The sequence below is a fragment of the Parasteatoda tepidariorum genome, chromosome 8, assembly GCF_982258835.1.
Source record: "Parasteatoda tepidariorum strain Cologne lab strain chromosome 8, Ptep-v5.0, whole genome shotgun sequence".
NCBI classification, from domain to species: domain Eukaryota; kingdom Metazoa; phylum Arthropoda; class Arachnida; order Araneae; family Theridiidae; genus Parasteatoda; species Parasteatoda tepidariorum.
The window spans coordinates 1,883,725-1,911,139 of NC_141762.1; the positions used below are offsets into that span (position 1 = coordinate 1,883,725).

At 30.0% G+C, this 27,415-nt stretch overlaps 1 protein-coding gene across 2 annotated transcripts; it reads left to right on the top strand.

Annotated features, from left to right (window-relative positions):
* Window positions 1–27,015, top strand: LOC107441393 (nuclear protein AMMECR1). 2 transcript variants are annotated; one of them, XM_043044037.3, is made up of 5 exons: window positions 1–332; window positions 4,332–4,442; window positions 19,826–19,940; window positions 22,555–22,645; window positions 23,320–27,015. In XM_043044037.3, exons 1-5 carry the CDS (start codon window positions 133–135, stop codon window positions 23,484–23,486), a joined length of 684 nt encoding a protein of 227 aa, XP_042899971.1. In that variant the 5' UTR covers window positions 1–132; the 3' UTR covers window positions 23,487–27,015. The 2 variants fall into 2 exon arrangements, with proteins under 2 accessions (XP_042899971.1, XP_042899970.1); XM_043044036.3 differs by having other exon boundaries at window positions 38–1,039.
* The last annotated feature ends 400 nt before the right edge of the window (window positions 27,016–27,415 follow it).

The window sequence follows — 27,415 nt, forward strand, 5'->3', positions numbered from 1 at the left end:
TTTCTGAACAATCGTAATAACGTTCCTTTCGTTCACATTTCATGGCGGGCAGTTGGGCACTAGTTAATTTATAATTCACTATCATAATTCTTTTTAATTTATCACCTCCTTAAATATTTATTACCCAAAAACATGGGCGAAAATCACCGTGATTCAAAGAGATCGAAGCCAAATACTGATGAACTTAGAAGAGAATGCAATAATATTACAAATATTGAAACCAACGGAAGAATAATTTGCCCGGAAATGTGTTATTTTTGTTTTGACACTGTTTATTGTCATTTACTAAAAAGTGATCCTCCTAAAACTCCAAATTTTTCAAATGATTCTTAGTAAGTATCTATTAAATTGCTTTTTTAATTTTATTGAATATAAGTAATTTATTTTCAACTCTATTTTATGTAAAGCTGACAAAAGCATGATAAGTATTCTCAGAAATTTTTAAAAGTTTTTCGTGAAGTGATATTTTTTTTATTTATTTTTGTTTTCGTGGCTGTATTTATTTAATCTTATTTTTAAAACAGAGCTCCTTAATACTATGCTAAAATATAAACTGCTGCATCCCTAACTTACAACCTACAATATTAAATTATAAAATTAAGTTCAGTTCGTACAATTTGGTTGGGACATGCGCCGAAACAACTTGTCATTTTGAGCAATGAGGGAATAATAAAGCTTAGTGTTTTTTTTTTCTTTTCGCGACTTTTGTTTTCATAGTGTAAACTGAATTGGTTACTATTCCATTTGTTTGTATTAAGTTTTTGTGTTTGATTATTTTATTCGCAATCTGTTGTTTTATTGTTTATGTAATAATGGCTGCCGGTTGTTGTGGTGCTAAGAAACAGAAGTTGAACAATCATTCAAGTGCTTGCTGCAATGGAAATGGGACCATTATACAGCATCACAATTACCAACCTAATATATTTAAAAATGGTGTTGTTGTTTGTGTAGAAATGTGCTTCTTTTGTTTTGATGTATTGTATTGCCATTTAAATCAATATGATCCACCCAAGACTCCTAGTTTTCCAAATGATAGTTAGTGAGTACCAGTCATTTTTTTAATTTTTTTTTATGAATGATTATCTTAATTACTGTGCTCTGTAATTTTGAGTGAAGAGTTAGTTTTTTTATTCCTAGATGTATGTAACAGTTTATTTGTGTGTACATTTATTGTTTGCATTTTCCTAATAATAAATGTGAGCAAAAAAAAATTATTCTTAAGGATAATGGATAATATTTTTAAATAGGTTGTTAGTGAAGGTAAAGTTCTATAATTTATCATCTTTACTTATTTGTTAAGGTACGTTTAGAAATATCTAAAATGGAAGACTTATACAAAACTAAATATTCATGATCTGCGAAAAATTAACCATTTTAAATAAGCGAAATAGTAATGGTAAACATTAAGTAAACCATTAAATGTCAGTAGTAATATCAATTTAAAGTTTTTTTTATTATGCATTAATTTTGTGCTGTATAGCATACAGTTTACATTTATCTCTAAAATACAGTGGGTGATCGGTTAACGAACTGATCTGTTAACGAACAAATCGGTTAACGAACACTTTCACTAAAGTTTTTTGTGTTCGGATAACGAACACATATTCGGATAACGAACACTTTCAAAAAAGATTTTTTGAGTTCGGACAACGAACACATATTCGGATAATGAACAAAACGAATTCTAACGAACACTTCTCGGCCTGAAGAAAAATTAATATTAAACATTTGTTATCATTTTGCATACAAAATAAGATCACTGAAAGGAAAAATGTTTAAAGCATGCTTAGTATTAATAATTACTAAATGAAACTTGAATTAACAATGAATTTAAAGGTCATTCAATAATTATTATTATGAGGAGCTGAAGGAGTAACGAAAATCACATCTGCGACGCAAAGAAGTGCCATCCATGATAAAATGGAGAGGTTGCTTTTAGTTTGGATAAATGAAAGGGGAATGAAACGAGATGTAACTAGTATGCCTATCATTCAAGAGAAGGCTAGAGAAATTTTGGAGAAATTGAAAGAAGAAACTCCAGGTTCGTCATCTGAGGAGTTAGAATTCAAGGCTACCACTGGCTGGTTTACAAAGTTTAAAAGAAGGTCTGGAATTAAACATGTATTAATTCGTGGTGAGTCTGCTAGTGCAGATAAAGAAGCAGCTGAGAAGTACTGTTTAAAATTTCAAGAATTCATTGAAACAGAAGGGTATCGTCCACAACAAATATTTAATTGTGATGAAACTGATTTCTTTTGGAAGCGCATGCTGAACAGTACCTACATCACGAAAGATGAGAAAAGTGTTCCTGAGCATAAACCTATGAAAGACCGATTTGTAGAGATATAATCAGAGTGCATGGGTCACGCAGTATCTTTTTAAAGAATGGCTATTTAAAGTTTGTACCCCAAGCATCAAGGACTACCTTGATGCCAATGACTTGCCGTTAAAAGCACTGCTGCTATTGGACAATGCACCAGGACACCCATAGGATCTTGAAGATAATTTGTTGATAGACTTTCCCTGGCTGACAGTTCAGTTTTTACCTGAGAATACGACTTCTTCAGCCGATGGATCAGGAGGTTATTGCGGCTTTCAAGAAATTGCACACTCGCGCGCTGTTTCGTCGGTGTTTTGAAGCAAGTCAATTTTCCTCAACAATGACTTTAAAAAAGTTTTCGAAAGAAAAATTTGACATTCTTGAAGCTACTCGTATCATTCAAAAGGCGTGGTCAGAAGTCACACAGCGACAGTTGATTTCTGCTTGGCGGAAGCTGTGTCCATCCTTCGTTCAAGGAGACGGAGGTGATCAGTGAGACACCCCTGAAATTATGGATGAAATTTTGACAACTGCTAGAGATCTGGAAGTGGAGGTGAACGAGGATGGCGTAGAAGAGCTCATAATGGGACATGAAGATGAACTGACGACAGAAGAACTCCAAGAAATTTTGAATGAAGAACACCAAGAAACACAGCGAAATGTGTCTCCTTCTGAACAAGAGGAAGACGAAAGAGGACCATTGCCGACATCTGCCATTAAAGCTCTTTTGAAAAAGTGGGAGGATGTCAGAGCAATGGTCTTAGAATGGCACCCAAACCAAGCTGATGTCAGTTGGGTTGGGGATCTTTACAACGACAATGCTATTAATTACTTCCGGAAAATCCTGAAAAAGTGAGAAAAGCAATCGACATTGGACATCTTCCTCAATGCCCCATAAGCAGAAAATGAAAAGGACTGATTAATATGCAAGACTATATGTATGTATTATTTTTAAAAAAACTTACTAAGAAATCGTACATTTTTTAAAATTTAATTTTTAGGGTCTCCAGAACAAATTAATCGATTAATCATAGAAGTCTATGGTGAATCGAAGATCGGTTAACGGACAATTCGGATAGCGAACATAGTCTTGGAACGGATTATGTTCGTTAACCGATCACCCACTGTACTGTTGGTCACATTGGTTAAGAAGGTTAGAAGAAATTTGGGACCGTTAACGGACCCTTCACAATATATCTTTTCATAAAAACAGACCCTTCACAAAATATTTTAACTTAAAAATGGACCCTTCACAAATTTGTTTATCTTCATTATTGTTTTGTTAATCGGATAAACCCTTCCCAGGAAGGGGGGGGGGAAAGAAAGACAGATGTAAACGAACTAAGTTTTGTCTTCGGCAGACGCTTCATCCTTTATTTGTCTAAAATGAATTTCTTCATTCAGCAGTCAGAATAGGCTAAATACCAAATATTTGTATGTTGCATCTCTAATTTAGTAGCTGCAATTGCTGTTTATTTTCTAAAATTAATTTTTTTTAATTGTAATTTTACAGTGTTGAGCATAATCTTGTATGTCTTTACAATTTAAAAACTCCTTGAAAAGTTTTTTTGCAATAACAGGACCCTATTTGAACAAATTCACAAAAGCCTGACCCTGGTTGAAAGAATGTGACTTAAAGTTTATTTTATATTCACAAATTATAAGTAATTTTTTCACAATTTTACAAAAACGGACCTTTCACAAAATGCCTGGACAGACCCCTGCCTAAGCTTTAAAAATGAGCTTGTTTCTGTAAGCTCTTTTACTAGCTAAAGAACTTTTGTCAATTATACATTCATTATACTTATGCATTTATTCTTAGCAAAATTAAAGCTTTAAGAGATGTTTCTATGACTCTAAAGCATTAAAAAACCCAACGATAAATTATTGCATATAAGTTCCTTATTAAAAGCAGACAATTATGAATAAAAATTTTATATGCCAAAATTAATATCTATGTTCACTTCTTTATTTTAACTAATTCTAGAAATTTTCTGCGTTGTTCTTTTAGCCCTTTGTTTGTCACATGGAAGATAGGGAAAGATCGAAGGTTGCGAGGATGTATAGGTACTTTCAATTCTATGAATTTGCATTCAGGTCTTAGAGAATATGCTGTAACAAGGTACTTACTATTTTTATTTTTTACAATTTCTACTGTTTATATTTTTAAAATACACTATGATTTTTGCTATATTCAGAAAGGAAAATTAAGAAAATGTCACTGGTATGAAAGACCAGTCATTGAAGGTAGAGTTCATTCTAGGGGGGGTTTGCGGGACAAGCTGCCTCATTTGCCCTTTGAATGAAAATCTGCCACCCTGCATGTTTTTTTTTAAACCTAATTATGCATTTCCATTTATTAAAAATCAGGGTTGGCATGGTTAAAACCAAATGGTTTTTTCCTCAAAAAAACCATTTGGTTTTTTTTCCCTAAGAATAATTAAAAATTGCATTTTTATTTATTTATAATTATATTTTTCAAATTGTTTAATGTTGTAAATAACTTCAACTTTCACCCAAACAACTCGACTCATTTCAGCAGCATGCCTACTTTTATTTTGTGTAGATGTAGAATTGATTAATGTTAATATTTAAGAACAAGAATGTTCAACTCTGGTGGTAAAAGAAAAGATTTGATCTGGTTATATTTTGATGAAATAAAAAATGATAAAAGGAAAGGATGCAGTAGACTGGTCCAAAAAAAACTTTTTTTTTAAATTTGCTGGTCTTAACCCTAAATACTTGTACACATGACTAAAGAAGCCCCCATGCAAAATTTCAGCTAATTTCAAGTACATTTAGAGGTAGCTCAAGGGCTTTGAAGTTTTTACTTTGAAGCCTTAAAAAAATAATTTCCATATTATCACTATTTATTATTTATTTACTTATTTTCATAAACAATGGTCATATATTATGATAAAAATAATAATTATAAATATAATTATTATATAGTTAACATTTTACTTCTTGTTTTGGAATTGTTTGTTTACATCTGTGACCTGGTGAGATTTTATTGAAACAATGTCAAGCAAAATTAGATTTAGAAAAGACTCTGAAATTTGGTTACTTGGTTTTCCCATAAGTGAAATAAAAGGATGTAAACTACCTTCCATTAATGCAGTACTAAGAAACTTCTTTCACTATGAGACAAAAACAATACATGAAAGTGCAAGTCACACTGTTGATAGTGTGTTGACCTTCTGGAATAAGGCTAGAATTCCTACAACCGAAAAGCAGAATGCAGTAAGAAAGTTAGAAAAATTAGTTGAGTGGTACCAAAAATTGAAAAAAGCAGAAATCGGAGTACGAATACTCAAGAAGACAATGAACAGAAGTTTATCAAAGAATGCAAGATGTTGAGGGATATCGCTCATGTCGGTGCTTTACAGATGATAAAAATTGAAGAGGATAAGAAGTTTTGGCTTAAACAGCGAGAAGGATTTGAAGGCTGTATGTTGTCAGTCGACAGAAAACTTGAGAAGAAAGAGAAACGCTCATCTAAAAGGAGGCGATATGAGACACTACCATCTAATAGTGTGGACATGAATAAAAACAAAACTGTATGTTATCCTTCATCAAGTGCTGAAATTAAAGAAGACTGTGGTTCAACTAGCTCATCCTCAGAAAGTGATACTGATGATGATGCTTTTCAATATCCTAGTACTTCAGAAAAGACAGCAAAGGGGAAAAAAAGCAAGCTTCTTTCACCTAATTTGATGTCTGCATTGGATCGAACAAAAACCTCGAATCGCAGTGCTACATTTTTAATAGCAGCAGCAGCCCAAACAGTTGGAATAAATGTAAGTGAATGTACTGTTTCACGAAGTACACTTCGCAGACACAGAACAAAATTTCGAGCCCAGTTAGCGAAGGATTTGAAGCATAACTTCAAACCTGATGGTCCGCTTGTCGTCCACTGGGATGGGAAACTCATGGCTAGTATTTCTGGAGAAATGGAGGAAGTTGACCGCCTTCCTATTCTTGTCACAGAAAATGATGTGGAGAAATTACTTGGTGTGCCAAAACTGCCAGTTGGTACAGGCAAGGCAATTGCAAAAGCAGTATTTGATACACTTAATGATGAGAAATCATAGATAAAATTCAAGGCATGTGCTTTGACATTACATCTTGTAACACTGGTATTCACACAGAAGCATGTACATTATTGGAACAGAAGATTGGAAAACAGCTCCTCAGTTTGGCTTGCAGGCATCATATTTATGAAATCATTATTGGTGATGTGTTTTCTGCAGTATTTGGACATTCTAGTGCACCTTGTGTTTTCATGTTTAAGAGATTCCAAAGTCACTGGAATTTTATAGACAAATCTTCTTTCAAATGTCCGGAAGAAACAATAGTACCTTCAGAAAATTGGAAAGTATTAAAAGAAGAAGCTATTAAATTTGCCAAACATAATCTTACGTTTGAAACAAAATCATTGGCAAGAAATGACTACAGAGAGTTTTTAGAACTGACTTTGATTTATCTTGGACAGGTGCCTCCAGGTGGAGTACATTTTGCAGCACCAGGAGCATTCCATCATGCACGGTGGATGGCCAAAGTTATTTACTGTTTAAAAATATACATGTTTCGTGAACAGTTCAAGCTCACACCAAAAGAAGCTAAAGGGTTGAAACGATTTAATGATTTTAGCACACACTTGTACATGAAAGCCTGGTTTCGCTGCTCTAACGCAGCTGATGCACACCTTTCATAGACTTAGAATTTTTGAAACATTTAAATTTGGTGAAAAATGAATGCAAAGAAATCTCAAAAGCTGCAAACAATGGGTTGAAGAGGCATCTGTGGTACTTAAACGGTGACTTAGTCATGCTCAACCTATTCAGCTGTCATGTAAGCACAGAAGATAAGGTTTTAATGGTTGATAAGTTGTTTAAAATAGATAAACATATAGAAGATGTAACCAATGCTTCTAAACGATTAAAGGAAAAAGAAATCGGAAATGTTAATGAAAAATCACTGCATGACTTTGTTAATGAAAAATCTTGGATGATATTTAAGTCATTGAATATACAAGGCGATTTCTTACATTCGTCCACATCAGAATGGAAGAAATTTGATTCTTACCATGATGGTGAAATGTTTAAAGACAGTAAATGATTGCTCAGAAAGGGACGTAGCAGTCATTACAGACTACAATGAACTGATAACTAAAGATGAAGAACAAAAACAATTCTTACTTCAAGTTGTGGAATCCCACAGAAAGAAATTTAAGGACACTAAAAAAACCACACTTGTTCAAAATGTATGATTTTTTATTAGGATTTTCTTCATATATGCTTACTAATAGATATTGTGTTGGCTCGCTCCCTTGTATTTTATAATATAAATAAGGAATATGTATATATGAGTGTACAATTCATGGTTTTTGATGGTAAAATACCAATAAAGGCATAGTGTCAATGTTTTTTTTTGTCATTTATTTATATGAAATGCAAAATCCCAAACTTCAAAGTCTTTGAGCTACCTCTAAATGTACTTCAAATGAGTTGAAATTTTGCATGGGGGATTCTTTTGTCATGTGTACAAGTATTCAGGGTTAAGAACTGCAAATTTTTAAAAAAAGTTTTTTTTGGACCAGTCTAGGATGCAGGGTTATATGTAATGTCATCAGGGGTCTGTCTGACAGACCCCTGATGACAATCATCCTAGCTTTGGAAATTTTGATAATAAAAAAATAATAGTAATAATTGCTATATAGTCAATACATATTGAAAAGGCAGCATAAGATAACAAATATAACTAAAAAATACCACAACCTTTCTAGGACGTTTTGTCTTCTGTAGAACTCCAGTTCGTTTTATAAAATTTTATATAAGAAATTTCAGTTTAGGATTATCAATAAAAACATCATGAACTTTTTTCAAAATTAAAAATACATTTAAAATATATTTGAAAAAATATTATAAAGCTGCAATGTAGGTAGTCAGAGAGATATGGTTGATTATTATTCGAATAATAAAACCAAGTGATTGGTGAGCGATTCAAGGGAAATTTTTTTACCTTTCATTTCTCCATTATTTTAATGAATGAAAAGATGTGGGAAATTTATTGAAAAAAATCTTAAAATAGGACATTTTAGTGTGGTGTATTTGGATGTAAAAAAGCTTTACTTTTAAACAATCATATGAGTAAATATAGGAAAGTAAGAAAAAAATTTAAAGACAAAGATATAAAATTGCGAATTATTAAAACATCAATCTGGTTTAAACCCAAAAAACCTGGGTTTTTTTGCCAACCCTGTTAAAAATGCCTATTCACTGTTTTTTGTTTTATAAATTTGCATGGTTTTCCAAAAAATTTTTCAGCAGTTATTAATAGTTTTTCGGTCGTAATTAATAGTCTTTTCAACCGTTACTCCATAGATTTTTAAACTTCAATGTATTTGCTACGTTATTATGACAAGCGCATTCTGAACTTAAGCTTTCTCTTTTTCGATGCAACCTTGTTATGGCGAGCGAATTTCAAATTTACTTTCACTCTTTGTTGAACTGTTCAATTCATGATCCCATCGTAATTTTATTATTTTTTATAATGATCCTTGATTAATAGTTTTTAGACCCTTTTCAGTTAGACTTTCTAATTCCAATATTTTTAATGCAATGTTATTACAACATGCAAAATTCTAATTTAAGTTTTCGCTATATAATTTGGTCGAACACGTCATTGAATGATAGTTTTTTTGGAAGTAATTTATCAATTTTCTCCTCCCTTTTCACTCGATCTATCAATTCTTTATTTTTAATACATTATTATAATATATGATTTCAAAATTGAGTTATTGGTTTTTGTTATGCAATGTCTCTTCCTTTTCAAATAGTTTTTGGCTATTTCCACTTGTTTTTTGTTATTGTGATATTTTTTTATACGATGTTAGTTAGTCAAGTGTGTTTTTCGAGTTTAAGGAGTAACTTTCTCCAGTACTCGGTTTGCATTGATTCTATTGTAAATCTTTGTCATTTATGGATCGATTTTTCTGCAACTGCTTGTTGTTTCTTGAATCATGTTTTTTTTTTTCTTGCATTCGGGTGTAATTAATGTGCTACTAAGCTACTTTTGTGTGCTACTTTTTTGCATGCTCTATTCCTGCAGTTATTACATTTACGGGTTATCTGTGCATGTACACCTGGAAAGTCATGATTTTTAGTGATCAACATTAAAAAATCATGGAAACTGCCAGTTCATCATGGATTTTGAGTATTGAAGCTCTTAATCCAGATGCGCGATTTGTATTCACATGATTTAAAAATAACACATCGAGATATCAATTCATGCGATTCAAAAATCCCTCATCATGACCTGCTTTTCAGGGATGAGATTTTTAAACTTTTTTCACTTTTGTCTTTCGAGTTTCAGCCTTTTAATCGAAAACTTTGATTCTTTAAAAGTTTTTTTTTTTTTTTATAATTATTCCGCTAATTATAACTTGAATATAAACTAATAATTGAAATATAAATTGAATATAAACTAATAAGTGAAATATAATTTGAATATAAACTAATAAATTGAATATAAACTAATTATAACTTGAATAAACTAATTATATTTTTTTTTAATTTCATTTCAATTTAATTTCATTTTCAAAGTTTTTTTTTTTTAATAATTATTCCGCTAATTATAACTTGAATATAAACTAATAATTGAAATATAAATTGAATATAAACTAATAAGTGAAATATAAATTGAATATAAACTAATAAATTGAATATAAACTAATTATATTTATTTCCAATTTTCAAAGATAAACAGAAAATTCGAACTACATAGCTATTTTCTTCGCTTTTACGCCCAGAAGATAAGATATTCCGCATTTTTACCCACCCACCAGATAGCTTGTATTTTCGTAATTCAAACTATGCTTAATCCCGGAATCTGCTAATATCTCGATTCTTATTCTCCTGATTTTAGTATCAAACATAGCTTTTCCTATTTACATGGTTTTAAAGTTGTGTGTTGCGATTCTTATTCACGAGATTTACAAATCCGATATCGCACTTCGTATTCACGCGAGTTTAAAATCCAATGTCGTGATTCGCTCATGCGGTTATAAGGTAATTCAAACCCACCTCCCCTCAATCGGGTATTCAGAGTGGTAGCCCGTCGCCGCGACAACCCGGCCGACCAACCAGATAGGCTAGGCGCGCCCGTAGCATTTATTAAAACTCAAACGATTACAAAAAATACAAGTGATGACAACAAAAGATGACATTATGTAATGCTCCAAGAAACCCATCTTATATTGCGTTTCCGCCGATGGAATTTCCCTTATAGTAAGCTTGGTGTGGTATAAACATATTTTGTAGTAAACAGCAAAATGAAAATGATGTGCAGCATCCGTTACCAATCACAAAATGTAGTAAATTAAAGCAAGAAACGTTAAAATAGTAAAGATAAAATTCAACATAAAGAACAGGGTGCGTAGCGTTTGTAAAAAGTACTTAAAGGTGCTTTTTTGGGGATTTCGTTTTTAAAAGCTTTTAAAGGTGCTTTTTTCAGCTGGCGTTTTTAAAAAGTGCTTTTTTTTTCGAATAACTTTTTTTCTTTCCTTCAGTTATATCTGGTGGATCCCATGCATTTCACGAAAAATGGGGAGTTTGCTACGTAATCATTGACGCTTACTTCATGTCGTACCCATGTTATGACTTGCGCATGCGCGCACTTGAAACCGAAACCCGAGTGCTCCAATTCGGATAGAGAATATCAGATCCTTATGAAATGTTTTTCTTTTTAATTTAATTTATTTTTGTTCTTGTTTATTTTATTTTACTTCTAACACTTTTTTTGACGTAGGGGGTAATGGTACTTTTATTCTGAGTTCAGGGTCAAGTTGAATTCACTCGGTGATGCGGGAAGGTACTGATTGTTCTGATTTATGCCCGTTTCTTTTTTTCTTTTTTTTTTTTAACGCTAAAATTGTTTATAAAAAGTTTTTGTTTTTCAATAATATCATTGATTGAATATGAATTTTTTGAGTGCTTGAAAATTTTTGTAAAGTGCTTGAAAAGTTTTTAAAAAGTGCTTATTTTTGATTCAAAGATTTGGCTACGCACCCTGAAGAAGGGTTGCAACTACAAAATAAAAGGGTGGCAATAAAAGGAGCACAACAAAAGGGCATTAAAACAAGCCAAGATGAAGGGTGTAAATAGTCAATAGCCACAATTGTAGCAGCAAATTAAAAAGTTAAAAGTAAAACACGGCAATTATAAACGAAGTAATACTAAGAACAGAAGTAAAGGACAATAAAAGGTTGGAACCATAGCTAAAAGAACCAAAACCAAAGGTAAAAATAAAGTCATTAAAACAGAGCATAAAAAGTATAAAAGAGTTTAAAAATACATGATACATAAACCTATATAAAATCAATAAAACTGTAGGCAAGATAGGTGTAGAAACCAAGTAAAATCAGAGTGGTAAAAGAGTTATATTTAAATGATTAAATTGGGTCCATGATGTCATCTGGCATAAATAGATCTTCTAATGTACACTTAATGATTTGTCGAATAATTTGTTTTTGTTGTTTGGTTTTGCGCCATGACGGCATGTTGCCGTATTTATCAAAATAATTTGCCCGGAGAGTTGTACATTTTTCGCATTCGATTATGAGGTGATTAACTGTTTGTGATCTTCCGCAATATTTACACGATGAAGTCTTGTGGAAAAATCTTGCTTGGTGCTCTCCGAATACACCATAGGTGTAAAATTGGTTCAGATAAAATTCGCTTGTGAGGTGTTTATCGTTTACTCTTGGGAAGAACACGTAAGTATGTTGTCCTTTAATATAATTATTCCACCTGTCCTGCCACAGTGTATTGCTGACCTGCTTCAGTCCTTGGTTTATTTGGGGTCTGGTAAGAGGATAATTGTAGTCTCGCGCTCTGAGCATGGTCCCTGCCTTTGCCAGGTAGTCTGCTTCCTCGTTTCCCTGTTCGCCTGAGTGCACCTTAATCCAGTTGTAATGGAAATTTTTCCTAGCGCAATTTGTTTGATTTCCTCTATGATTGGTTCTTTTGGGATCGGGTTGTTAACGGATTGTAACGAGGAATAAAATTCTGAGAAGAAAGTGACTTCCGTGATATTTTGATCAGCAGCCCATGTTGTGGCCAGTTAGAGCGCTGTGAGCTCAGCAGGGTAGATACTGGCTTCATTATTAAGTCTGACTGATTGTTGGTATATGGTTTCGTTATTACGCTTGGCCAGGAACCCGCACACTACTCTATTTTCTCTATCACCAGTGTCACTGTTCTCCAACTCCCTCCTGCTCCCATCAGTATAAAGTTCATACTCTAGGCCCCTTAGTGATTCGAAGCCCACATTGAGGACGATAAGCTTTTCAGGGTCATAATTGAGGACAACCTGGTCTAGAATGGGCAGTTACACAAGTTTGGTAATCATTATCAGTAGAATAATCTGGGCAATTCCTTGATTGTCTCTTAATTGCTATTGTTTGGCTTATAAGGCATTCACTCACACGATCTAAAAATTAGCGTCGTAATTCGTATTTATGCGATTTGAAAATTATGAATCGTGATTTGTAATTACGCGATTTAAAAATTGTATATCACAGTTTGTATTTTCAAAATCGAATATCGAGTTTCATATTCGTGTGATTTCAAAATCCATGATCATGATTTATATTCACGCTATTTTAAAATCCAAGATTGCAATTTGTATTCACGCAATTTTAAAATCAACTGTCCCAATTCTTGTAAAAAGTAGGTTTTTTTTTTATTTTTTCTTGAATTAGTTACTATAAAAGTGACTGTTTTTCTATCGACGATTATTAGTATATGTAGGCATTACAACATCAGCGAAACTGGAAGAGAATATATTCAAAACTTACATTCTGTCTGTGCTTGCAAAGAAGAAAAAGTAGTGTTTGTCAAAAGATGTTTGAAGGTGAGCTTATGACTAAATTATTCACCAATCTGTTTGTGACAGTTTTACTATTACTACAGGAATATGTAAAACTTTTCCCAACTGGAGCAACCCTCATTCACAAGTTGCATTACACGCAATTTGATCTTGTTAAAGGATTTTTTCTTGTTTTGTGAAACATGAAGCATTTGCAGCAATCAGAAATTAAATTCAATTTTTTTTGAAAAAAAGAGTTAATGAACTCAGCACCAAAATTTATAAAATAATTTTGCTGTTATTTATGCTATAAAATGCAAAAGTCTTATCAAATGAAAAATAATTATTTAAACAGTTGCTGATTATCATGTAATTTTCAAACTAAAATGGCAATTTTCGTATGTTAAGGAGTTAATATATATTTCTACTTCTCAGCTATTGATATTTTTCATAGGGCTCTAGCTAGATTAGATTATAATAGGAACATGTTGATTCCAATTGTAAAAATTTATTTCCTTTTCTAAATAATTCAAAAAGTCATCTTACTCATATATTTGCTACAAATCACGTTACAGTATTAATTAAAAGAAATGGAATGTTAATGTATGTTCTCAGTAGTTTTAATTTGCTAAATCAGTCAGCTTCTCACGTAATAATTGTCACTTATGTGAACTGAAGAAAAATATTTTTTCTAGCTTTATTTTTTCAATTGGTAATTTTACTTTTTACTAAATGTTAAGTATCGATGTAATCATTCATTAGTACACAATTCTATGTCAACACATAGTCATTTGTTATCTTAAATTGTCTGGAATTTATTATTAAACAATTGCACACTCGTAAGATTTACTCACATGGAAATTTAGCTTTTTTGTCTTATGGCCAATCTCATCCCTGGATTTTTCTTGATAATAAAGTTAAGAATTTTCTACATTTTGGATATCTCAATAGCTTGGCAAGTATTTGTGAAAAACAATGCACTTTTTTAAGGAGAAATAGTGCCCTTTTCAGTTTTAAGCGCAAGTCATATTTAATCAAAATTAAAATGTTCATTGAGCCAGTGTTAAAAAAATCTTTTTAATGAGAAAGATTGAAAACTAAAGAATATCGGGCACCAAAAAGCACGTTTAACTTCCGAATCACTCTCCATTATAAATTTAGTCCATTACTATCATTATTAAATTAAACATTACTATCACGGTTGAAACCCTGGAATGTTTCACCATAATTTTTAAAATTTCTCACGCATCTCAGCTTTTACTTATTTATTTTTCTATGTGATAAATGGCAACCTCATAAATAACTTCTGTGATGATCTGAGTCTAAATTTGATCTTCCCCTTAGAATAGGTCACTGTTGATTTTGAAATCTGGTACACCTAGTAAGACCTCATTTTATGAACAGAAACACCCCTACAAAACAGACACCTATCATTCTGGACATTTTTTTAAATCCTAGTGAACGAACCATTATGTTCTCTCTCTTCAAAGTGAGCACTCTTGTTATAGGGCGCTGGCAGTCATTAATGTTCCTAATCATTGTTTCAAATCGACACCACTTTTTCTACATTTGAAAAAAAAAAAAAAAAAAAAAGCTATTTCAACTTGAATTTTTAAAAAAGTATGCTTCTTTCCGTCTAATTTTTAAGGCATGTAAATTTTATTGTGTTATCCATAACTAAAAAATATTGTTAAGCTGTTTCACTACTAAAGAATCAATCATTCTCTTGTAACCTTCTTTTATCTTTGCAAAGTAAGGAGAGAAAGTGTACTACTCTTAAAATATTTCGGACAGGGGTATTTTTTGGTCTTTTCATCTGGAGTCTGGAGAATGCATGTTATGAAAGAGGGTTGAAATGATTCATTAAATACTCTCAATTCCCCATCCCTTATTGAAAATGACTTTCCTTTCTCTTTCAATTTGAACCCTGCACCTAATACAACTGGATTTTTTTTAAAAAAAAAAAAATTAAAAATCCACTCATGGAGGTATTTATATGAATCAAACATTTATTTAGACTCTTGACAAATAATTGATTAATAATACTTTCAAGTAGGTATTGTTCAAGTAGGCTTCAAAAGGGTATTTACTGTCAATCACTGAAGAGGTGTTAGGGGGGGGGGGGTGTAAACCTTTTCCCACTGAAAGTAGTCAAACTGAATTGAATCAAAAAATTATGAAATTGCATACCAGCAAAGTCTCCTGTATTGTACGACTCTCTACCCGTATATTCTCAAATTTCTCCGTATTTGTGAAATAAATTTTTAAAAAATGTTCGATTAAATATCCACTAATGGCTAATATACTTCGCTTATTCCTCAACAAATGGTGCTATTGCCAGTACTGATGTTGCTTGTTAATAGTTTAAGTAATAATAAATGATGGTTTAAAAAAATCTTCTTCAGATTAATATTTATATACAAATATTTTACTTTATTTGACTTACATGATTATGCATGGTATATTAAAACACTTCACGCGTAGCCTAAAAAATATCGCTAGTAAAATCTCCGTTATTTTATTTCTCCAATGTTGGCAGGTATGAAATTGATTTAAAAATGCTAAATGATTTAAAAATGTACCATGGAGATATGGTAAGTCATAGTTGCTTAAAACAAACCTATCTCATCTTTTTTTTTTTTTCCCAATTGCATAAATATAAAACAAAAGCATGTGTATATAAAACATTTTTAAATCTATTCTTTTTGTACTTGAATAGGTATTATACTATATTAATTCAGCCTTCATTATCATTTCACCCTTCTCGCAAACTGACAATTTTTTCGATTGCAAGAGTGTCTGCTTAGTAGAGGCTTCACTTTTCTAATTTAGAGAAAAATAAAATAAATCAGGTTATTATTACCAGACTTTTTATATTCGTATTCATTAAGTGTAGGTTTGATGAATAATATTTTATTTACCTATATTATTTATTTTTAAATAATTAATATATTAATAACATTTTTAAAACTGAAAAATTTCACTATTTTGACTTTTCAATGATTAAATGAATATGAGCAATAGGGCAATTCCATAAGAAAACAACATAACGAGAAAAAAAATGAATACTCTAATAACATCCCTCCATTAACAAATTTCTAATATTTTTTTTATTAACTATTACTTAAAAATTAAAAGTAATACTTTATAAGTATTTTGTAATAACAATAATAAAAGGTTTAATAAAATTTTAATGTTTGTATTAGTCGTAAAAGTTTTTCGATTCACCACTTACTATAAGTACAGTGTGCAAAAAAAAAAAAAAAGACAACCCGGACTTTTGGTCTAATGATAGGATTTTTCATATTCTAGGACTCAATTTTAATGGCTCGAGGATCAGGCACAAAGATGTACTTTTTCTGGATAAACGTACCTTTTTTTCGACGGATTCGGATTTCTGTCCCCAAAAATATTTAGGGTAACCACAGCTCGGTCAGCAGAGTGCTCCATCCTTAATGTTAGTTTTACTTTTTGCTTATTTCGCTATATTTTGAGAATTTTTTAAGCGAATTGAAGAAACATTTTTGCAGGCAATTATGAAATTCGTTTAAAGATAATTCGTTACAAAAGATAACTTTTTGTAAATATTTATTATTTTATTGAATAAATTGAATTGTATGGTAATACAAAATTTGAGCAGTTCCTGAAAAACTGAATTTCTAAACAGTCTGGTATTTAAAATTCCATCCGTCTATCCATCAACTATTCAACCGATTTTGCTCAAATTTTGTATTTTGCTATGTGAAATTATGTTCATTAAAATGATGCGAAGAATTCTATACCTTACAATTCAAAAAAAATTTTTTTAACCGTTATTAAATAAAATAATAAAAACTAATAATTATTCACTAAAAGTTATTTTTTGCCTGGAATTATCTTTGAATAGACGAATTTTATAATTTTGTGCAAAAAATTTTCCATTTGCTTAAAAAATTCTCGTCATATAGCGAAATACGCAAAAAGTATAATTAACATTAAGAGGTAAGAGCGCTTTCCTGACCAAACTATTGGGATCCTATTTCACAGCTTGCTGCTATTTGGGGGAGGGGGGGGGTCAGAAATCCAAATCCATCGAAAAAAAGATATGTTTATTCAGCGAAAGTATGTTTTTGTGTCTGATTTCGTCACTTAAATTATCGTCAACGCTAATTAATTAGCATATTTGAGGTCACCCCCTCTAGCTTTGAAGATTGAGTCCCTTGAACGTGAAGATCTGATCACTTGATCAAAGGTTATTCAGGTTGGTCCATTTTTTATTTTCCGCATTGTACTTTCAATGTTGCTTGTTACTTTGAATTTTTTTGAAATAAATTTTTAAAAAAATGACGTTTTACTGTGTCCTTTCTATGTAATGGCAGTGATATTTTATATTTTTATTCTAACTGAATCATTTGTAATTTTATGCCTTTTTCTAATTTGCATAATGCTATTAGGTTATTACAAGATGCGTAGCGTTTTTGAAAAGTGCTTCATTTTCCAAAATGCAGGGCTGGATTACCCATTAGGCCTGACTCGGCCATGGCCTGGTGCCCCCAATGGCTAGGGGCCCACTGAAAAGGATTTTTTGAAAATAAATTTTAAAAAATTAAGAAAAACAATGATTTTTCAAAATGTTATGATTATTTTTTAGTTCTAATTTAATAAAATAAAGTAAAATTTAATTTATTATTATTTATTTTTATTTTAAGTGTGCTTTCTTAAATGAAAAGATGAATAAATACTTTTATATTTGAATAAATAAAAAATATACGAGAAAAAAATTTAATCTAAGGGCCCCAAAAATGAATGGCCTAGGGCCCCGCGTACGCTTAATCCGGCCCTGTCAAAATGAGATACTTTATTTTTACCGTGTTGGTTTTCGCCGTAGGGTAAATATTGGTAAATTTTCGCCATGGTTCCAAATGACGGAAAAAGCGTGATTTCCACATTGTTCTATTCAATGTTTTCACAATTCATTGAACCACAATCCATTTCGGCGCACTGTCGGTCCGTAGCGTATGAAAGTGCCTATCATTTTACACATTTGATGAAATACTGGCTGGTCCACATGTGAATACGCTGAGCTGGATTCATGTAGGATTTTTGCACTATCATGTGTAGCGGCATTTTGCAAGAGAGTCTCAATTTCAGGCTTCATTTTCCGCCCTCTGAAATCGAATCGAATAAGGTCTCGCATTTTTGCTAATAACGGGGACCAACTAAACAAAACAACAAAAATTTCTCTAATAGCAAAAGAAAATTTTATTTCTTTTAATTTCATCGTTGGTGAAGCATCATCGTCTTAGTCACTGGCAACCTAATGGCCTTATAGTACTCTTTATTTATAGATCAGTGCCATAATCCTTAAACTTGACTTGGGGATCATTCACTAATTACGTATTTTCATTTGGGTCCCTAGTGCAACCAAAATTAACAAAGCTTCCTCACCTCTAAATTTCCATCTCCCTATTATTCACTTAATTTAATAACAATATGAATTTATCGAAATTTTTATTGTACTTTATTAATTTTATATTACTTATTACTTTTTATTATTGTATTATTACTTTTAAAATTTTCAGTGCTCTTAATTTGTTTTATGAAAAAGCTCAATAATATTTAGAGGCACTATTTTAAATGCATCAGAAAATCTTTTGTTATGCAGATTTGCTATTCCTAAAAACTTTAATTCATCTCTTTATGATTTAAAAACAATTGAGTTTAGGGACCATATAATGATTTACTTCTAACAAAAATGTTTAGCTTGAATACTCGTATTTACATTTCAAAATTATTTAATTTTTATTTAATAATTTCATTAAAGAAATACTGAACCAAGTAATAAATTTTAATAAAAATTTATTAGGGGCCATTCACTAATTTACAATTTGTAATTACTAATTTCTTAATTTGCTTTATAAATTCAATATAATCAATAACATTAATCTTGTTAATGTTTTGTTGAATATGCATTTATAAATAACTTTTATTTAAATCTAAAAGATTACTTGAATCTTTTTAAATAATAGTTAAAGTAATTATTATTTTTTAAATATAATTAGCCACTCAATATTATAGATATTTAAAATTGTGTATAAATTGTTTTGATGGAGGTACCAAGAAAAGAGTTATTTGTCGGAAACTAGTTATTTTATCATCATCGTGAAAATTATTTTGCATTTTGTTAATGGGTATCATGTGAGGAACTTTAAGCAATGGGAAGAAAAAATTTTGTTAGTACACATTTATTATATTATGATATTTTTTTTTTGTTTCTGTTTTTTGAAGTGCTTGAAAATATTTTTTGAGTGCTTAAAAAGTGCTTATTTGTCGAAAAATTTGGCTACACACCTTGTATTAGGAAACATTCAATAGAATTTTTTGGGAAAAAAGAAACTCTTAGATTTTTATCAATGAAAAAAAAAACAGAAAACCTTCAAAAAATATTCACAAAACTTTGTTATGTTTATTAATTTTTTTCAAAGAGTATTATTTCTTTTTATTTTAATGCTAGATTTTCATATTGTGATTGCCTTTTCTTTTTTTCTACTTTTTTAATTAAATCATTAAAAACAAGTTCTGGCTGATTTAAGTAATACTAAGTAAGCTTTTATGTTTAAATCATAAATTTATTGAAACACCTGATCTTTTCAGTGCTTTTAAAGATAGCAGATTTAGTCCAATTACTAGAGATGAGTTTGGTAAACTGCATGTCTCTGTTTCCATATTAAGGCATTTTGAAGAAGGAGAAGATTATATGGATTGGGAAGTAAGCATTGAAAAATTCCATTATATATAAAACTTTTTAAGCAATGATATATTTTTAACGTTCTAACTTGAATTTTGCATGCGTGTTAAAATTAGGGATGCAATCCGATTGGAGATTTTGGCTGGTTAAGTAAAAAATAATCTGTCTTTAGGGGCCATCAATAAATTATGTTTAGCTTAGAGGTAAGGGAGAAGGCTCTTGATAGTTTGCAGCAAGGTGGTGGGAGGGGGTATCGAGAAAAGTCCCTGATAATATACAAGAATGTGCAAATACCATTCACAAAAAAACTTGTTACTATCGTTGAAAACTTTTTATTACTTATTACCGACAAAAGCAATCACAATTTTCCTATTTTACTCCTCAATCAATATAAAATAATATTGCATACTTTTTCTTTGATGGTAATATCAAGTATGTAATTTGATTATAATATTTTATCAATTATAAAACATGTTGTAATGATTCAGTATTTATACTATTTATTTCTGTACTATTATATATTGTAAAGTGAATAGTGCTAGAAATTAAGATTATTTAAGAATGGAAAAGTGATTCTTGTAAAAATATAATGTTAGCATCATAATGTTTTTGTGCAACAGACATACTAGATTTTAGAAAGCGGAGCATAAGCTAACACAAATAAGTCTAATTTCATACTTCCAAAAATTTATAAATTTTGAAGAAATATGTGCTTGTTATGTGTAATCGTCAATATAGAGTTTTTTTTTTTTTTTTTTTTCTTCTAAATTAAAAATACTTTTAATTTTCAAACAAATCAGCTGGCGAATACACAGATTAAGTACATGTAACAATCATTGTTGTTTTGAACACAAATGTCGTTAAAATACATAGTTACATTTTAAAATGATGTTAAAAGTTTTTATAGTTATAGTAATGATGTTTGTGTTTTTTAGATCTTTAAGTATGAAATGAAACAAAATCTAAATAAGAAGCAAATTTTAAAATTGTTTTTTTTTTTTTTTTTTTTTTTTTTTTTTTTTTTTTAAATTTATTTCTCAAGAATCTTCCCACCTAATTTAAGAACTGCCCGATATTTTAAGAAGAAAAATTGCGTTTTAAAAATGTGTAGTATTTGAGAAAAAAAAGTTTTTTTTAATAACAGTAAAAAATGTTTCAGGAATAAAGTAAATTTTAATTTAAATAATTGAAATCTTGAAAAAATGGTAAAAATAGAATTATTCTAACTGAAAAAATGCAAAGAAAAAAATATGATATTATTTTGAATGAATGCTAACTGTCGACTGGTTTAAAAATAAAGAATAATTTACCTTACGGGTTTTGATTTATGATATAATATTATGCTGCCATTTGATTTTAAAAAAATATTATTAAACTTCACAATATAAAACTTATTAATTGAAATTAATAAATATTGAAAATATGCTTTTTCGTAAATAAAAAATAAAGTAATTATCTGATCGGCCGAAAGCTACTTATTCGGCACAAGTAGACAAATTCTAACAATTCTATCCGAACTGTTTGGGACCGAGCATGGTTCGGATAATGAAAAGTTCGGATACTTGGAAAATTGTTTCAAATCTAGTGTGATTGATTATTATTTATGCACCAACTTCTCTTCGCACGTTTTGTAGGCTTAGGACTGGCAGTACTATCTGAAATTAAAATAGCTTTGGCGTGTTTATAAAGTTTGTTTTTTGTCAATTTTTAAATATTTTTAATTTTTTTTTCTTTTACTTTCTTTTTTATTTTGAATTATTTTTATCATATTTCAGTTTTTTTATAATTTTTTTGTCAATTATTGATTTTACCACATTTTTCATTATTTTCCATTGCAAAAGAAATCCAGCAAAGATTTCGTTTCAAAGAAGATAATTTTTTTTTTTTTTTTTTTTTTTGTGAGCAGCCATATATCTCTTATTCTTATTCTTTTTAAATAAATTAACTGAACTGGATCAAAATCATTTTGACGTTCTGATTCATTGCAAAATCTAATGAATTGCATGCTTTTATATGAGAAGGTCCACAATCTTGAACTTCATCACCTACTTCTTCCTCTTAGTCTGTGGAGTTCCAATTTTCACTCAAAATTTCAGCAACAATTTCAATATTTTCATTCCGAAAGATCTACTGGTTCAGAATCTTCAGTTTCGTTTGTTTTTCTGTTAAGAAATTTATTCTAAGATTTAAGATTCCTAGCACTGTAATCACTAATCATTAACCATAAGTGACAACTACCCATTCCCCAATTATAGAATTTTAGCACTTATCTATTCATAAACTCCTTCTGCATTCCAACCATTGTAAACTATAAATGAAGCTCGCATTCTTGGAAGATAATTTTCAGTTGTAAAGGGATATGTAGGTTTAACTGTATCGCAATACATGTATGTATGGCTACTATAAGAAAACTGCTAAAAAGGTTGTAAATTAAATATGGTCTTCAGATGTAGGGGATATTGTTTATTCTTTACTTTAAAAAAGTAAATTATTTATTCTATACTTTAAAAAAAAAGAATTCAGACATAGTTCGGATAATCGGCGCTCTACTGTACATCCAATGGACATCCTGGTCAATTTTCAATATGACTATTTTAATCTTTTACAGTTGTGAAATTTTGTATATATTTTCCAGATTGGTATCCATGGAATTCGAATAGAGTTTACTACGGAGAAGGGTTCAAAACGAACTGCTACATATTTACCAGAAGTTGCTTCTGAACAAGGTAAGTATATTCACTAATTCATTCTCTTAAACTTATTACATTCCTTTTTTTTCTTTGAATTTACATGCGGTAAGTATTAAAATAGTCTTTTTAAAATAACTACAATTGTAAATTGAAAAAATTATAACTGTCATATATTATTTAAGAAGATTTTTTTATATGAATTCTAGTTCATTCCTGTGTTATTTATTTTATTATTGTTGTTGTTTTTAAGTTTCTTAAATTTAGCACATAACCTTCTGAGGTCCAAGCATAATGCCTTTAGTCAAACAATGCACAATAAGTAGCCAAATGAGATTCAAAGTAAATAAGAAATAACATCTTCTTTTTCTTTTATAGCCCTACAGCCTGCAGTGAACCTTTGCTTGTTGAACAATGTTGTTCCAAACTTTACTCATCCTGGCCTTGGATTCCAAATTTGAAATTTCCATTATTGTTAGATCTTTTGTTGCATCATCTAACCATCTCTTATTTGGGCTTTAAAACAAAATTCTTTAACACTCTACCCAGAATGTTGTATATTTTACATTTGCTTATTTTGGTAAGCATTAACATGTGCAATTAGGGGGAAAGAAATTTCACAATTAGAATAGAGTTATTGTATGTCTACTATTTAATTTAAAGTTGAGCACAATTAACTATTTCCCTATTAATCGCTATCTTCTTTTTGATAGGGTGGGACCGCATCCAAACTATTGACTCTCTGCTACGAAAAGGTGGCTACAAAGGATCGATCAGCAGCGATGTGCGAAAATCCATCCGGCTTACCAGATACCAGAGTGAGAAACTCACGGTGAGCTATCCTGAGTACAAAGAGTATTGGAGGAGCAGAAATTGTTGACGCTACGCCTGACATAGCAGAAGAATTAAAATAATTGCTCAGTTTAGTATCAAAATTAAAATACATCACTGAATCCTTTTTTTTTTTTTTTTTTTTTTTTTCTATCATGTTTCCAAATTTCACTTAATAGTGGTTTACTAAATTGTGAGCAGGGCTTATTTATCACAAATCTGTATGCAGCACTACATAGGTGCCACTCTTCAGTCCTAAGAACTGAAATCAGTCTTGAAAAAAAGTCAGTAGTCCAAACTCCAATTAAGATCTATTTTCAATTTGTTCTTTTAATTAATTATTCAAAAACTTTTTTTTCTTAAAAAATTTTTAACAAATTTTCTGTTAAAAATAAATTTTAAAAAATTACTCTTTTTCATAATTATTGCTGCATTCTCCTTGTCATGTTTTGAAATGCTAGGGAAAGTTGAATTAATTTTTTTTTTAATGAATTTTATCTACCTAAGATAATGATGAAGTAAAAAATAAGTAGAGATCTGAATAGCTCCAAGATATTTATTCAGTGATTAATGCAAAATGATATAGTAAGTTAACTGTTTTATTTTTTTGTTTGCTGCAAAAATAGACAAATAAAATGAGGAGGAATAAATATTTTATTTTTAAAAAAAATGGACTAGTCATTGATATAATATAAGGGCTATTCTTGTGAAAAGGTACATTTTGCAGTCAGTGAGCTATTAATTTCTGAAAATTCTGCTAAACAATGCTAGTATGTTACTTGGTAAAAAAAAAAGTTTCTGTGTTTGCATTTTTTTTTTTTAGTTCCACCATTGTTACTACATTGTAAGTCGGGCTTGTTTATTACAAATCTGATTGCAACAATCATTTACTAAATTCTGAAAAGGATTTGTTTATCACAAATCTATGTTTTGATGTTCTGGTAAACTGAAAATAGAAGAAATAAATTAAGGAACTATAAATTTGTTTTAAAATTTTATTAAAATATACATTCAGATATGAAATACAGTAGTCTATGGCAAGTTTCTCCCAGTAACACTTAATAAAATTCACTATCTAACAAACTAGTTGCTTTTCAGTGACTTTTTTGGGCTTTTATTGTTTTTGATTTGCGTGACTTTCTAAGAACATGAACGGGTGTGCCCATTTCTGTACACACCACTCTCATTACACATGGCAGTTGAATTCTATGTAAAGGGAAATTACCCATTTCATACTTTCTTATGTAATATGCATAGTTCTTCCTAGACTAAATAAGGGCCAGTGCTTCTTTGCAGGAAAGGGCATTTTGAGTTTTGAAAGGGCACTCTCTTAACACCGTAAAAATTTATTAAAATGTGTAATGTGTAATAACTGCTTTTTATCCTAAACCCTTTTCAAGTTACCATCTAATACTATTTTATGTATATATTTCAAAACTAATTTTATCTCATCATCTGAATAAGAGGAAAATTTGTAGTTTATAATTAATAATGCTAAGTGAGAATCTCTATGCATAACTTTTTTTTTCTCAAAAAAAAAGTAAACTAAAAAAATTGTTTTTTAATTAACAGCTTAAAAGATTTTTCTATAATTTATACTGAAAATTATTAGAAAATAAAAATTTGAAGGTGCATTTTTTTAAAGGTATTTATTTAACGAATAATTTTAAAATCACTTAAAAATTTATTGAAAAAAGAGAAACTTATAAAAATGTAACCGATTGAAAATAATTCTAACAAAGCAAATATTTGTGATAGTAATCAGAATTAAACCTATAAACACAGATAGTTTTTGTGTGTAATTATTATTTTAACTGTTAATTGATATTTCTTAAAAATCGAATTACCATTTTGCATAAATGTGACTAAATTTGTTTAATACATTTTTGAATCTCTTCCTTCAATGCAGATGTGGGTTTTGTGACATAGACTTTTGACTTCAAATAATCCTTATAGTAAAAAACGCAATGTTGTTTAACTACACTACGTTGGTTGCCAATTTTGTTCACTAAAACAAGAGAATACACAACCAAAAAATTCCTCATGCAGTAATTAAATTGTTTCATGTGCTTTCACATATGAAAATATTTTGTTTTCACTTGCAGCTCTGCATTTTTACAAACCTAAAATTGCCAAGCTGTTTACTTTTTTTAATTGCCAATACTAAATCTTGTGTCAATTTTGGGACACTCATCATTTAAAAATTGAAAAGTGGGCAAGTTGTCATTTTTATGGTTGTTACTCTAATATTATGGATGAGAACTTTTGCTATCCCGTTTTCCATTTAAGTCCATTTATATGTGTAAATATTCATCTTTCTTTTTGTTTTGTATGAATATAAGGCTGACTTTGTAGATCCTGGGAAATGAAGTCTAAGAAAAATCTGGTCGAAGCACATTGCTCTTTACTTAACAGAAATATGTATATACATGTTATTTTGTTTTTTTAAGTAAGAATAATATATCTCGCATAAAAAATTTCATAAGGCATTATATTTCAGCTCATTATAAAAATTTTAGTTTCAGTGAGTGCTTATATGTTGAGAAAACATTTTTTACTGTTGCATTTATTTAATTTTGTGGACTGAATTTACAATTTTAATGTTATACTTTTTATTTTTGTTAAAAGAAAAAATTTCACTTGCCACTTTTGTGATCGCATTGAACATGGAAGTCATTATTTTAATTTCAATAACAGATACAAAATATTCTCTTAATTTATAATACGAAGAAAGTATTGGGAGAAAAAAAATTAATAATAATTACTAAAATTCTTTATTTTGCATTTTTTAATGTTACAAACTGTTACTTCTGGAACTATTATAACATTAAAAAACAATTGAATATGTCTTCCATAGTAGGAAATGCTGTTTAAATCCAGTAGAGAAACCTAGTGCTATGTTATCACTCACTGTGCTATGTTGATATGTGTATTTTAAAAATTTTAACTGCAGTGGTATGTCGACAGTTAGTATGGATTTTTACACTTATTGTATTGTACGTACTGTATTGTATCAAATCTTAACTTTCAGAGCAAATAAGATATCTGTGTGATCTTTTTCGATTGAAGCTGTATTAAATGTCTTTAGATCTTGGCTCATCAAAAATGTGAAAGATTATTTTTTTGCAAAATATTTTTTTAAGTTTTTTTTTTTTTAATGTGTTATTCTTACTTACTCTGGTGACTTGGTTTTATTTCATTCAATATTTTTAATTTTGATTCTCGCATCAAAATTTAATTTATTTTTATTGACTCGAAAACTTTCGGGTCTTTCTTTGGTGAAGTGTGAAAAGTCCAGATAAAATTCAGAATAAAATGTCTTAAAATGAATATCAAATGGTTTTTTTCTATGTGACAGGATTCAGTGACGTATATTAATTGTTGTGTAAATAAATACATATTTTTTTTAAACTTATATTCAACACTTCAGTAAACATTTCCTCGTTTTTCATTGTGTATATCAAGTGATTTTGTATCTATATGAAAAACATGAATACAAACTTAAAAGTTCTCTGGTATTTTGATTATATTATTTTTATGATTTTACAGAGAATTAAAGTTTTTATGTATAAAAATAATTCTATATCTTTTTTTTTCCTTCTGTGCCTCAAATGAGCAAAAAAAGAATTTTCCTTTTACTTAAAGTTTATTTTATACTTATAGAAAGGCTGCCACAGACCTGGGAAACAATGAAATCCTTTGATCGCTAATTTTGGTAGTATTTTGAGTTTCGGTGAAGGATTGTATTCTGTTACAATCATAGATTTACAAAGATTTTGCTCTTCACTTTAAATTTTCATAGGACTTGATTAATAAATCTTTAAATGCATAATAAAAATACTTTGTGATAATTGTAATCACGAACTCGAGCTGAAGGGTGAAAAAATCAAGTAGTAGACAATCTGCATAATGCACTTTTTGAAACACTTTTTCTTGTAAGAACTACTGCGATTGGCATGCTGCTCTATCACATGCTGT

What these genes read in the sequence shown, in the direction of transcription:
- LOC107441393 (XM_043044036.3), top strand. Translation starts at nt 813, where the DNA reads ATGGCTGCCGGTTGTTGTGGTGCTAAGAAACAGAAGTTGAACAATCAT. An exon ending in AAGATTATATGGATTGGGAA is followed by an intron (nt 19,941 to 22,554) that starts GTAAGCATTGAA and finishes TATATTTTCCAG; the next exon opens with ATTGGTATCCATGGAATTCG. An exon ending in AGAAGTTGCTTCTGAACAAG is followed by an intron (nt 22,646 to 23,319) that starts GTAAGTATATTC and finishes TCTTTTTGATAG; the next exon opens with GGTGGGACCGCATCCAAACT.